The sequence below is a fragment of the Lutjanus erythropterus genome, chromosome 12 (genome assembly GCF_056507025.1).
Source record: "Lutjanus erythropterus isolate fLutEry1 chromosome 12, fLutEry1.hap2, whole genome shotgun sequence".
Classification (NCBI taxonomy): Eukaryota; Metazoa; Chordata; class Actinopteri; order Lutjaniformes; family Lutjanidae; genus Lutjanus; species Lutjanus erythropterus.
Window position 1 is genome coordinate 23,911,276 of NC_139328.1, and position 14,828 is coordinate 23,926,103.

Below are 14,828 nucleotides of genomic sequence, written 5' to 3' on the forward strand. Positions count from 1 at the left end.
AGTTTTGCCTCTGCTGGCTACAGCGCTTTCCCTCAATACTGATTTTGAAACTTGTCTCCGTAAGTCACTTAGGCACAAAAACATGGGAAAATAGGGTCCAGGTTACCAGACTGCACACAGGATGCAGAACCTGGCCTTCATTGTCAAAATCCTACACTTTGTAAGACTCCTCATTATGATTTGTATGTGGTAAAAAAAACAAAAAACAGACAGCATAATCCAGTTTCATTTAAAACATATTTGGCAGACCAGAATAGAAGTATACAACTGTGTTAACGTGTGTTATCAAATCTACTAGCTTTATTTTTTCAGCCTGTTGTCACTCCCCACAAATCAAATATGGCAGCTCGGTCAGTTCCTGCTTAAAATTCTGAAGATGAAAGCACCCCTCTTGCATAATTTCTGGAGGCACCTGTCTGATGTTATGTTTTGATGTGCTGTCAAAGTCAGGTGATGCAGCATAAAGAGAAAGACAATCTGCATATAGAGGACATGGGATGGATGGATGGGTCAAACAAACACAAGCTCTTCACTCAGGGGACCAGGGTTCATGTCAAATCAACACCGCATTCTTTTTAACTTACATAACTTATGTAGCGTATGTAAGTTAGATTAGGTTACTTGCATACGTTATGTTAAGTGCATTACCAATGTTAATTTATATAACTAACATGCTTATTTTAACCCCAAACCATGATCTTTTCCTAAACCTAACCAAGTAGTTTTTGTGCCATTATTTTGAAAGTTTACCCAGATGTTGCATATTTATTACTGCTAACTTGACTGTGGAGCCTTTCATGCAAAAAAAAGCAGGTTTAAGCATAATTCTTAATATTTTGGGAGTGAGAATGTGTTGACGAATTAACTGTATGTTATAACAATTCAACACACAGAAAACCTGAAAACAAAACAGCGTTTCAGCACACGAGCACTGGTTGTTTTCTGGGAATTTGTGCAACATATAATGGAGGTGCCATGTGTCATTTGCTGAGTGCTGTGTACGTGTGAGGCAACAGGACACAAAACAAAGAGAGTGAGTGGACCTGATGGATCTGACAGCGCTGCGATGGCTCAATCTGGCCCTACTGTCCACTGGTTACTGTATGTGCTGATGTGTGGCGGAGAGATGACTCACAGCTGTGGCAGGTCGCTCCGCTGTAGCCGCTGTCAGAGCAGTTACAGTGGAAGACGGTCCAGGATTGACTGCAGAGGCCGCCGTGTTCACAGCGACTGGGAGAACACCTGACAAGAGACGAGAAGTCGACAAAGTTTATCACAAAGTTTCTCGAGGATTTTATTTCAGTCCCAAACAATATCCTGATAGACACGAGTTCTTGCTGTCAAGAAGGAAAAGAGAAACATGTATTATTATGTAATCTTTATATACACTGAGGCAGATTTGAGAAATCCATTTGCTTGTTTTGGCAGCTTGAACATTTGGAAACAATACTGCAGGTTTTACTGCCAAAAACCTCTAGAAGAGGACAAAAGCAGTCAATGCCAATAAACACCTTTCATGTGTTATTGTCAGGAGAAGTTTTTTCTTTTTGTTAGTTTGTTTGAAAAAGCTGCTGAAGCATCTTTTGTGTTTTAGCTGAGTTGTTTATCCTACAATGAGTCAGCAGGCTCGGTGTGTTTGGAAACTTTGACTGGAAAAATTGTCCGTTTTGATCTTTTGAGGTTATTTTACAGATGATACTAGATAACAATAATTGACAGACAATGCTGTCAATCTCACACTGTCATCACAACACCAACCAAAGCGTGCTTGAAATTAATTTAAAAATTAGTCTGTTACATAAAGCTTTTTCATTAATGGGCAGAAAGCATTTAAAATGATGTTTACTTGTTCATGTTATTCCTTTCATGGACAAATATGTGTAGGAGGGTCAGGAACAATGAACCCAGCGGAAAGAGAAAATATTTTATTTTCAATATTTGCAGAGTTCATCTTTTCTATTTAGGCAACATGTAGTGGGAGGTTGTTGAATCACACAAAAAAATCTCTGAAACATTTAATTTCAAATGCTGGCAGGAAAGACAGTTCACCTCAACTGCAGCTCATCCTTCTCCAGGAAGATTAAAGTTATTCTGCATCTTCATAACTTTCTTTCAGTTGATGCTAATAATCAAAATCTTTCCTTCTTACAGAGAACTTTAAAATACCTACTTTCAGTGTTTCAAGTTGTGTTTTTGATTCATCCAGAGCTTATTCTGAAGAGATAAAACATGTAGTTTAAAAACACCGTAGGGCTGCATCGTACTTGCTTGACATACAAAGGACTTTTCTCAGCTTATCTACTTAAACTCGCATGTCTGACCTACACTGTCACTGGGAAGATAAATTAAAAACATCAAGTGATCTCATTCAGCAAAACAGGGAGAGAAAAAAACAAACAGAAGATGAAAAAAGATAATAATTAGCTGTATTTTTGTGTAGAATAATGAAATCGGACGATTAAAGGACCACTGTGTACATTATGATTTAGCAGCATGCACATTGCAAATGCCTTGTCTCACTCTCCCCTTCCAAGTGTGTAGCAGAAGCTACAGTGGCTGTGAAACTCAAAATATAATAAGCAGTATCAAGAGTCTGTAGTGGGCTACTGTAGAGGCTGCCTCTGTGGAAGAGGACCCACACCCTCTGTAGACATAAACAGCTTATTCTCTTTTTTTTCCAGATGATGAAAACATACTTATGACTATTATACACCATTTCTACCATATTTTGTGTAAATTTTAATGATATCTGATATTTTGTGGAAATCAATAACAAGCCTACAAAATGAACAGCAAAGGAGAGTGGAGCTGTGAAATCATGATGTGGCTCTAAAGTGAAAATAGATGTATGATGCAAAAAAAAAAAAAAAATCACCATAAAATTAAGCCTCCCGCCCTGGCTTCCCTCTGTCACATAATCCTTGAATCCAAATTTTATTATTTTTGGACTAGTACCCTCCATTATAGTTGCCTTGTGTATTGGTCTCTGCTGGTCTGCTTAAGTCAGGTCTCAAGTCCTACAATTTAGGGTGTAAGTCTGACTCAAATCAAGTCATGTGACGTGATTACCACTCCTCTGTAAACCATTTTCACATCAACATAACCCAGCTATGGTTGCAGAAGTGTGTAAAATGAGTTAAAAAACCAAAGAAACCAAAAAAACAGCCTGATGCCAAGATCTGTATTTTTAAAGACAGCTGGATGGACCTTGTTTCATAAGTGTTGCTCTGCCTGAGGAGACTGCATTACACAACAACTTCATCATTCGCTCTGTGAGCAATTTTCTGACTGCAACAAGGCTTTTGATAAATATTACATTATTTTACAAGCGTTATCTTTAACCTCTGTTTATATTGATCCTGACTTGGCTTCTTTTGAAACCCAGGTAACAGTATTTTTTTTATCCACGTGTTATTTCCAGCCTGGCTGTCTCCTTCAGCAGGGCTTGATTCACACATAAAAATAACTACTTCACTCCAACCCCATGTCTTCATTTCTCAGTTCTGCCTTTGTGAGTGTGTACAGTGTGTTTGTGTCCTAGTATCTGGGGGGATGGTAGTCTGCATACTTCTGCTTATATTGTAATGCTTGAGTGCTAAATGTAAGTGTATGTGATAGTGTGCATTTGCCCAAATGCAGGCAAGAATATTGAAGAGAAAACAGATGACTGTACAGAAACTGCAGCCTCCCCTTTATTTAAATAAAAGCCCTGAGTCAGCATCCTGTCAGCCTGCTACAGTGTGTGTTTTACCTCCATTTATCTCGATATACTGCTTTAATGTGAAGTGAGCTAGTTAGCATTCACATTAAATTCACTTTAATATTAACCTAAACTACCACCGCCTACTGCTGTCATATTTATTCTGTTGAGTTTCGGCGCATAAGTAGTGACATCCGTCTGAAAAGAACAATAACAGACACGATTCTGTGGGTGGTGTTCATTTCTTTTCTCAGCCATGATGATGATGATGTTGAGAAAAATAGTGACAAAGATGATGATGCGTTTGAAGAGAGAGGAAAAGGAGAGGGAGACTTAATGTCAACCTTCCTTTATTAAAACACCAAGCACCAGTCATGATGCTGTCTGTATAGCTCACAAAAAAAGAATACTTGAAATAAAGACTCCAACCCATCCACCCTCCCCCCGAATATACAATCCCACCCCACACATATTTATTGAAAACATGACACTGATAGCTCCTGGCAACCAGTTTTTCCCATAGAGATAAAACAATAGTCACCAGTTGAGACTGCAAACAGCCTGTTCTAATCCACACATTCATTGAATGTCATTCACAGAAACACAATATTCATACTTAGGCCTTAAGACAGCCAGATATCATTCCTACAAACACTACATCAACATCCATCAGCCCACTATCCTGCAGCACTTTGTGAGCCACGTGGTCAGTTTAACCTGTACAAACCAAAAATTCAACCAAACACTCATAAGGAGCACATTGGTCCCAGTAGAGAACCCCATTCCTCTCTTCCTGTCCTGCTTGAAAAGTCCTGCTTTCCAAACCTGACTTAAGTAAAAGCAGTTCATATACTGTTAATTAGTTTAAGGTAGTTCAGGGCTGCCATGTAAAATCAATTATTCGAGTCATTAGTTGAGAAGACCCGGAGTTTGGAACTCAGCCAAATCGCTGCACTTTTTTTTTTTTTTAGCTACATCGCTGTACACAGTAATATAGAATTAACAACATGGCAGGCAGTACACGTTACAATCAACGTCTACAAATGAACATAAACCACAAATCTAACTGTAATAGAAGCAGAGAAGGGTGCTAGAAACGGAGAACAGCATGATGCTGGAGAACGAGGGCAGCGCAGTCTGTTGACTGATCTGATGCTTTCTGCTCAGGTGAAGACTGTCAGTAAAGTCGGTTGAATCACATTTGAACCAGACAATGGTACTGCCTTCTCTATGACCGCCGTCCACTGTGACTGACTCTTCAGCTGCTAGCAGGAGAGATGTTCTGCAGTACGCTTCCGACTGTGTGGAAATCTGATGTTTTCACATAACAGATAACAAAAATGGCATTAAAATGTGAAGTAGGTTGAGATTTGAGTTTAGTGTAGTGCTAAATTGGTAAAAAGGGAAAAAGTCAAATCTTAGAATTGAAAAACTGCTGCACAGATTCAGGATTGTTAGAAAATACACAGCCCTTCCCTTCTTTCTGACCAGACAGAGAAGAACATTCCCTTTTGCCCCAGATTCAGACACCAGAAGAAGAAAAAGAAGAAAAATGGTGGGAGAAGAAGAACAAATAGGACGAGGAGGAGAAGATGGGGGAAAAAAGGGAGGAGATGGTGACTCTGATGACGGCAACTAACCAGACGCATGAAACAGCAAAAACTTTCATCAAGAAAGAGTCAATATATCAATATATATCAATAAAAATAACAGTGAAAAGACAATTATTAATAAGAAAATGATAACTGTGATTGTCATGATAACAATGAAGCATGCATGTACCCTGACATATATCTTAACACTAATTTTCCTATGTGTGCTCCCGCATTAATGATGTAATCCTCAACAAGCAGGCAGGTTTGATATAACACAAGGTATTGAACTGATGGTGTGAAGAGGCTCCTCGTGGGTCTGAGCTCCATTTGTGCCTTTAATGGAGTGTTTGCTTTGGCTAATAATACTCTTTGCTATGGGCAATAATCATAAAACACACACACATACACACAGCTGCAGATATAATAACTGCTCTGAAGTATGGCTACAGCATTGAAGCTGTGTGGGTGAGTCTATTTTCCACCTGACTTTACAGTACAATATATCCCACGGGCCCAAAATTCAATCAGCAGGATTACAGCCAGAGAGCATATGGTAGATTTTTTTTCTCTCTGTCATGGGAAACAGGATTTTTGGTAGGTTTGTTTCAGTGAGCGGTCAGATCTGTGCAGGAACTGTATTCCGCTGGTTAATAATAATGTGATGAATGCAGAAACAGGGAGACATTTAATTAAAACCACTCAAGCAGATTCTCCTTATCTGGCAAAGATATGTGATTCATTCAGTATTTGTGTGTATGTTGTTGTTTACATCCAGTTTGCTGTGAATGTGTGTGTGAAAGTGTGTGTGTTTGAGCTGTGCCCCAGAGGGGTTTTTTTAATTGGTGTAAGCGTCTCATTAATTGTGCTCCTATTTGGCGTGACACCAAAACAAAACAAAATAATTTGTTCTGCGCTCCCTCCCACATCTCTGTGTCTCTCTCTCTGCTGAGGCTGATGTTGTCACATCTGCATTGTTATTGTTGATATATATCCAAAGTCTGAACACATCTTCTCACACAATGTTTTTTCTTTATATTTATTATTTATATTTATATTTATTATTTTTTCCTACATTGTAAATTAATACTGAAGAACATCAAAAGTATGAAATATGGAACTGCATTCAAACAAAAAAGTGAAAAAACTGTCCTCTGCACTTACAATGAAAGTTTTGATTAAATCTTTGATTGCAAGTGCAGAAGACAGAGTGTGAGAGTGTTTTTTCGATGCATGGTCCTCTCCTTTGCCCCTGTCGACCTATGAGTGTGCAAAAGTTTTTGGGTTTTTGATATTTAAGATTCTCCAAAGTAGCCACCTTTTGCTGTGTTGACAGATTTGTACACTATTGGTATAATCTGAACCATCTCTTATTAAAAATACCAAAAAAAAAACATTGAATGAGAAGTGTGTCCAAACTTTTGACTAGTACTGTATTTATTTAGAGTATTTTTGGGGCTTTTTGCCTTTATTCAGACACCTGAAGATATGACAGGAGAGGTGGTGAGAGAGGGGATGACATGCAGCAAATGTGCTGCAGGCAGGAATGGAACCAGCAGCCACTGCAGAGGACTGATAACCTCAACACATGGTGCACATGCCCTACCAACTGAGCTATAGGGGCGCTGCTGGTACTGTTTTTATTAGAGCTGTCCTCTGATATTCAAAGTTTTGAATCACCAGTTAGAGACCCCTCATTTGACTGAGATTCTTCGAGTCAAACACTCATTTGGGATTTTTGTCAGTCAGCATGTAGTGTACGTCAGGGCACATTTCAGTCCCCAGAAGTTGCTGCAGAGTGATCACTGCTCGTTTTTACTCCAGGTTAAAATTATTTCACTCTGTCAAGTAGTCCCATTCGTCCAGTTAAGATGTGTGTGACGGATACAGGCACCTGACAGGTATATTCCCAAATGGACATGTACACAGACAGCTGTGAACACCATGGAAATGTAGTACAAGTAGGAGAGTAGAGCCTCTGCCAGGTCAGGCTAGGAGATAATATTATCCTCTGTCCTCTTGGTGAATTGCAGTGTATTTGCAGCTCACATCAGATTTTTCATGATATAATCTCTGGCTTTTGTTTGATATCTAGTTTGTACATTTGCACATCTCAGATCTGTCCTTCATGTAGTTAGCACACATTAGCTCAGAGGGCTAATTTGTCCTATTTACTATATTACATGAACATTCTGCTAAACAGCACTGGAAAATCTGGCAGCTTTGCTTGTTTTGCTTGACAGTCTATATGAAGTAAAAGGAACAAGTAGAATATTTCTGTTGACCGTCAGGAACAGCCTTAGTATTTATATTTCAGTTTATCACCTGCATTAGGATCATCATCATAGACTTACACTGACATCATTGACTGCATCATTGGTTTATGCTGAAAATATTTATCATGATGTCCAAAATTACTCTGTTCAATTAATTTCAGTTGAACTTCAAATACTTACTAAGTCCCAAAGTTACAGTTGTGTTAGACTGTATGTAAAACCTAATCAACCTAATATAAAAATATTAACAGAATAACAGATAGCAAGTATTCTGTGCCTGCTGTTGGTGGGAACTGTTTGGTCTGTGTAAATAATATTAAGAGTACAATTTCTTCTTTCTGAAAAGTATCCTGAGGTAATTCTGTTATGATTTAGTACTATATCAATAAAACTGACTTGGCTCGACTACCATCTCTGCAGGACATCTACCAGCAGAGAGTCCTTAAAAGGGCCCACAACACCATCAGACCCCTCCCACCCCCAGCATCACCTCTTCACACTCCTGCCGTCAGGCAAACGGTACAAGAGTCTGAAAGGTAGGACCTCAAGGCTCACAGACAGTTTCAACCCCCAAGGCCATAAGGCTGAATAACACCCCTAAGCCACTGCTCCCTCCCACCTTCACATAATCAAACAATGGACCTGATGCAGCTTTGTACATACTGGAAAATATCTTTTTGCACAGACCTCCCCTGCGCCACATAACAAAGCAAACACTGAACGAAATGCACACCTTGTCTTTTTTGCACAGACTCTCATACTGTTCTACCATTTTATACACATACATGTATATTATTTATCACCTTGTGTACCTCAGTAATCTTATTGTTATTTCGTCTTTCTTTCTTTTTTCTTTTCTTTTGTTCTTTTTCATCTATTAAGTCTCTAGTATATTTTTGCCAGTTGTAAATAGAATGATTGACGGTACCAGGGAGAGAGACATAGCAAACTAAGAATTTCATTACACTGATAACTTTATTTGACTTTATTGTTGCATGACAATAAAGCCTTTGGATCCTTGAATTCCTAATTAAAGCTTTTATCATCACCCAGTGTCTAACTGCCATAATTGCTTCTACAATTGGCAAACAAGTTCATCTTTCTGTCTCACATACCAGACAATAAACTCATTAAATCTCTTTTTGTGTCTTTGTTCTTAGTATCTTTGTTTCTGTCTGTCCTTAGCATACATATTTGAATTGTTACAGGTTGACATGGTGATGGCTGTACAATCCAAACACACCCTGTATTGACTTTATACTCTCTCTCTCTCTGTATGCATGTACGACTCCACTTTAAGTGACATTTATAAACAGTAATTTGAACAGTAACTTGACATTTTGACACCCACACATTACCATAATTGCATATATGACTGATGAATAGGTGGCCATAAGTGGCCAAGACAAAAAAAACTAAAAATGGAAAAAATGCTGGAACCAGCAGGGCTGTACAGCCTAACCGCATGAGGACATCTGAACATTACACTCAAATGTGATTGTTGAAAACTATTATATATTATATTTCTCTGCTGCTATAACAGCCTCCATTTTTCTGAAAAAGGGCTCTGATCTGGCCACACACTTTTGGCAATTACATTGTGACTAGTGGCGTACTGAGGTCTAGTAGGAACAGAGAAAGGTCCAAGTAGAACAGCTGACTGGCAGATATCAGCAAGAATACAACTGTAACACCACGGAACAATTGTTGTGGATGTCACAGTGGAGACAGTGTAAGTGTGTGTGTGCAGGCTTGTGATTGTGTGTATCTGTGTGTCCCGAATGGTGCAGTCTTAATCTAAAATGATGACCCACATCAAACTCACAAATATATATCACTCTGCAAGCAAAAATGAGGAAAGAAAAATGTTGTGTCAAATCAAGAAAAAAATGCTTCTCAAAATATGTTCTGAGATAAAACAATCAAGGACAGAAGAAACATTTCTGATTAAAAACAACAAAACACACTGTAGTTTGACAGAATAACAATGCTGCTGTTGCTCTGTTTTTGGGTTTTGTTTTATCACATCATCACTAGAAAGCACTGTTTATTAAATTATGCTTAGAAGCAACATAAGAAATCATTTTCACTTTCTACTATTATGTATATAGGACCTTACATTACATGGTTAGAAAGATGTTGTGGTTTAGGTTTAAAATGGCTTTGATACTCCTTTCCATACACGTGGTAGCTTGGCTTGGCTCAGTTTGACCCGGCACATCAGTCCAGCAGAGCAGGGATTTGTACTTCCATTCCGACAACAGGGCTGCTCGCTTGAGGGTGTGTCTCAAGACTGAAAATGCACAGCTTATGCTTATGGCTAATACACACCAAACTTTCCATAAAATCTTCACAATCAAAGTCAAAGCTTATGTTTCAAGAAAATAGTCAACAAGAAGGTCACAGTTCGGTTCAGTACAATGCTGGGATTTGTAGTCATATGCAAAGGTACCTGTATTTCAATATGACTGAATTGACTGAAAATTTGACTAAAATTTTTAGTAGACAGGGACAGGGATGACAAAGATTAGTGTTTATTCTACTGTTGACATGAGTTGCAAAGGACCAGGATGGCCGAGTGGTTAAGGCGTTGGACTTAAGATCCAATGGGCAAAAGCCCTCGTGGGTTCGAACCCCACTCCTGGTAGATGGCTTTTAAATACACTGACTAATACCGAGTTATATCTGTACTTCTCTCCACTCTATCAGCCTTGCCAAGACCCTGGTCCCTCTCGCTATGACTTGCCTTCACAAATGCAGCGCTAAGACAGAGTGCACCCAGCTTCATGGTCAGCTGCAACACTGTCTAACAGCGGGATAAGAGTCCAGTACACCCCACTGTTTGTCATCATGCCACTTTGTCACTCGTCAATATGAACTCCATGACATCAAACGTAATAAGCCTAAAGCTCCGTGTGGAGCATGCATGTGTTCACACACATGTTGTACTACATGTCATTGTATGCAAATGAGTTATTAGGAATTTATCACAAGCTACAGGATTTGCCACCCCTGAATCAGACTTTTAGCATTTGAAGGGATGTGCACCCGTGTTTGCATTTGTAAAACAAATGACAAGAATGCCTTCTCTTGAAAATGACCAGAGTCTTGGCCAGAGTCTCCAGTCAGGATTTCCTTAAACCTGTAAACAGAGCCAAGATGAGGTGCAGAAGTCTAGTTCTCTCTCGGACATTTTGAATTACAATATGCTGAAAGGTTATGGTATGCAGTGTATTTTCGGCATCACTGGGCAAAATTTCCAAAATAAACATTAACACATTAAAAGACATTAGATGAGAGCTATATATCAGAGGTAGCAGCAAAGAATCAACTGCTCTATTGTGCATGTGCTTCAATAAAATGGATAATGAAAAGGGCAAAGTTTGGTTCAATGCATCTTCAAATTGACGTTTCCCTGCCGTTGAAACCAAAATGCTGAAGTCACCAGGATGGCTGAAGGGTGAAGTTGTTGGGCTTAAAATCCCTCAGCAAATGTCCTTCTGTGCTCCCACAACGCTTGAGGGAATTTCTATTGAATTATTCACTCAGTGCAGTTTAGTCACTGGTCTTTAAGTCCAATGAAATACTTATTTTCTAGTTTCAATTACTCTTATACTTGTGTTTTCTGTTCACCTCTTCATCTCTTCATCTCCTCATCACCTCTTATCTTCATAAGGTTGGCGTTTGACCTGTTAGAGTATGAGCTCATCTCACCAGGATGGCTGAGGGGTTAAGGTGTTGCACTCAAGATATAATGGATTAAAGTCCTTATAAGTTCAAATCCCACTCCTGGTAGGTGTTTTTTGATTGCAGGTAGTGGACTGGAAATAATGCAACAACTTAAGAAAAGATACCTTATTGATGCTTGTATGACCTAAGTTTAAGGTCAAAGGTCAGTGCTCACAAGACAGTTTGAAAGTGCCTAGTATTAAAATTGATATATCAGAGTAAGATAAGGCTTTCTGTTCATTTATTTCACTTGATATGGTAACTGAATTCTGCACAATATTGATTAAACAATTAAATTACGGTGTGATAAAGGTCCATGGGTTGTGCAGAATATTAGGAGGCTTGCATTAGATGCAAAGCTACAAAAATGTCTTAAAAAAGTTCAACGAACAGTTTTTAAACTGACCTGTCGATAATTCCACACATGTCAATCTGCAGGTTGCTGTAGATTCCTAGCTGCTTTTGCTGCACCATGGTCAGGTTCACGTTTTGGTTGTCCAGAGTTAGGAGACGCATACATCCCTGGAAGACATTAAAGGGGTTTCTGCATTCCTGCATGTTGTCTTCAGCAGGACAACCTGAAAAGAGCGGTGAGGAGATCAGCCAGAGTCCACAAGAGTCAATATACAGTCAAACAATATAAACTATCATGATGCTTAAAGTAAGTTTTTAGAGATGAGCTGATACATTTGAACACTATTGTCTAAGATAGATCTTACATCATTTGAGTGTCCATGTCCATGTGGCTGTCTGACACTTGACAGCGTCTAGATTCTAAGAAAGATATATCTGATCGATTTCACTCTTACCACCAAAGAAGAGGTGACTTTCAACGGTGACAGGAAATGAGGGGCTGGCTTGAGCGCTACCTCCTTCCTCTTTATCCACAGAGATGCTGAGACGACCTCGTCTGGAGTTCAGCTCCACCGAATGCCACTGGCCGTCATTTAGAGCAGAACCTGGGAACCAAACGCCCATTAACACGCGCTGTTGGAACTTTGATTATTTTTCACGTGTTCATGGCTGCACATCTAGCCGTTATGACCTGCATCAGATGTTGGCATTGCAATTTTGTTTTTTCAAGGGTAAAGTCAAGCATGGGCACTCATGTAGTAATGACTAAACTAGGTATCCTATTGCACCATGATGTGCCAAACATACAAGAAATTAACAACTTGGAAAAAACTTGTGAATCATTTCCTTCTCACACTCAGGAGAATATTATCAGTCAAGACTAAACAATGATTTAGGAAATGAGCAAAAATTGCCTGCTGGTGAGTAAATTTGGTACAAAGGGGTTAAAACACCAGGTGAGTGGAGATCAAGCAGGCGTCTGCTTTACTTCCTGCATCCTCTGTGCAATCAACCTGCAACAAGTTCCAGCTCAGCTGTGTCTGCTGTGTGAATCTGTGCGTTGTTTGGAGTTGCTTGGGAATAAATCAATATCTCATTAGCTCCTCTATTTTTCTTACTGATGATACTTTGTCCAAGAACACACTCCAGTCATCTGACTTTGCCATCAGCTGCACTGTGCTCTGCAGTGATGTAGATGTGTGACCAAAGATCAGGAGATAAGCATAACACAGTCGATTATAACTATTTGGAATTCTAATTGCAATTGTTACGGACTTTATTAGAGAGAGAAGTGATTAAAGTGTCCTTATAGTTTGTTTTTAAAAGCTTGGGATTAAGTTGTCATGATAACACAGAGGCTAACTTGTCTCACTCACAAATGGGTTGACACAGAAATGCCTCAGTATCCATGTAATGTAATCACTAACTCTACCATTTGTTGTTAGAAGTGGATCTGAAGGTGTAGGGGTGAAGGGTTTGGCTTTACACTGACCTGCACTGAGCTCCAGCAGCGCTCTGCCGGCTTTATGGATCTGTAGGCGGAGTCTGGCCTCACTCAGGTACAGCCAGACCACGCCTCCTTCCTGAGGCAAGGCAAAGGTGAGCAGAAGCCCCGCCTTGTTCCACGTCCTGAACTGGAACCCCACAGACACGCCTGCCGAGGAGGATGCCGTCGGCCCTGGCAACTGAAGGAAGTTCTGGGGTCCGGGGAACGTCACGGCGACGGAAACTGGCTCAGCACAATTGAAGGTCACATTGCCCTAAGACGGTAACATGCAGAGTGAAGGGAGAGGAGGTGGGACAGAAGAAAACTGATTACTAGAGAGATAAAACAACATAAAACATGAATATTAATCAGTTGCGGAGGGCGTGTCGATGTGACCTCTGTCGCAATGATCTCATCAGCAAGTCTCCTTAAAGAGGACACCGGTATTACCATAATGATAACAGCAAGCCTTAGAATAAGATTAGGAAAGCAAACTGAAAAGTCACCCAGCTTGAAGGTAAAAGAGATAAAGAAAGAAAATGAAAGAGAGCATACAGTACGCCCTGCACTACAATATCTTGACATCTCTGTTACAGTCCATTGTTTTGAGAAGTGGTAATGACACCGGGTCCATTGCTAAGGCTGCAGCAGTAATATATTACAGTCCCGGCTCTCTGCTGGGAATATCAGTCTGCTATCTTTATAATGCTCCGGAAACACAGATGACATCTAAAAGCCCTTTGTGGTGCAGTTAAAGTGACGTACAATAATTCATGATGGAGTGGGCTGTGATGCTGCACAACACAATGTAAAAAGTTACCTTAAAAACCCTCGCAAATCTTACAGCACTGACACACCAGTCCTCCCTATTCTTATTTTCAATGTTTATATTAAACATGGCCAAAGTGTCAAATAATGGTGTGAACATATGTAGAAGGAATACATATCAGAAAACTGCTCAGGTTTCAGACTGCCCTAAATGCAATGTTTTATATGCTTTTTTTTTCTATTTTTGATGACTTGAACGATTGCCATTGGCATGTGTGGATTTTTTTTATATGGTCATCTGCTCCAGGTACAGCAGAGCTTGCACCCATGCCCACCCTCTCAGTCCTCATTCGATTCCTCTGCTCCGGATTATATTTGTGTTCAGTTTGTCTCACAGAAAGTGCTTAAGTTGTGAAGCTGTTTTTCTCTCCAGTGCTGCTGCTCAACTCTTTAATTTCCAGAGGTTCTGATGGTATCTTTACTTGATGCTAATGTAGCTACCTGCTATTGTTTCTTAGCATGCTCTGGTGTTTGAGCCAGCAGCATGGAGCCAAATAGCAGCTAGCGGCTAAAGCAGGTAACTGCTAACAACAAATAAAGCTTTGCCCTTCAGGGAACTACATAAATCAACATAAGTTGAGACAGACCCGTCAGGCAAAATCAAGAGAAAACTTGAAAATATTTCACTCATAACATATGATCGAGTTTCACCAAAATCAGTGAATAAAGTTAGAAAGTTATGTGCTTGTATACAGAAACCAGTCACACTCTGCTCTGGCTGCATCTACCATTTTTTCCAAACTAATCCTTGTCTCATTTGTGGTCTGATAAACTGTAAATTAGTAACATTTGGTTTCTCAGATTTTCCATGCAGAGATGGCACTCACAAATAACGAGGCCAATCTCTGAGCTAAATTGCCATT

General features: G+C 39.6%; 1 protein-coding gene and 1 non-coding gene across 2 annotated transcripts in view; one reads left to right on the forward strand and one right to left on the reverse strand.

The window, feature by feature from the left end:
• The window catches only part of LOC146318036 (contactin-associated protein-like 4), a 136,127-nt gene that overhangs the window by 46,664 nt on the left and 74,635 nt on the right, over positions 1 to 14,828 (reverse strand). The window contains exons 8-11 of the mRNA XM_084732216.1: positions 13,144 to 13,411; positions 12,107 to 12,256; positions 11,704 to 11,875; positions 1,136 to 1,242 (exon numbers count right to left, since the gene is read on the reverse strand). Of these exons, the coding sequence (XP_084588342.1) occupies positions 1,136 to 1,242; positions 11,704 to 11,875; positions 12,107 to 12,256; positions 13,144 to 13,411 (697 nt within the window). The remainder of the gene's footprint in view (positions 1 to 1,135; positions 1,243 to 11,703; positions 11,876 to 12,106; positions 12,257 to 13,143; positions 13,412 to 14,828) is intronic.
• Positions 10,133 to 10,215, forward strand: trnal-uaa (transfer RNA leucine (anticodon UAA)). Its single transcript has one exon. It is a non-coding gene; the product is annotated as a tRNA-Leu (tRNA).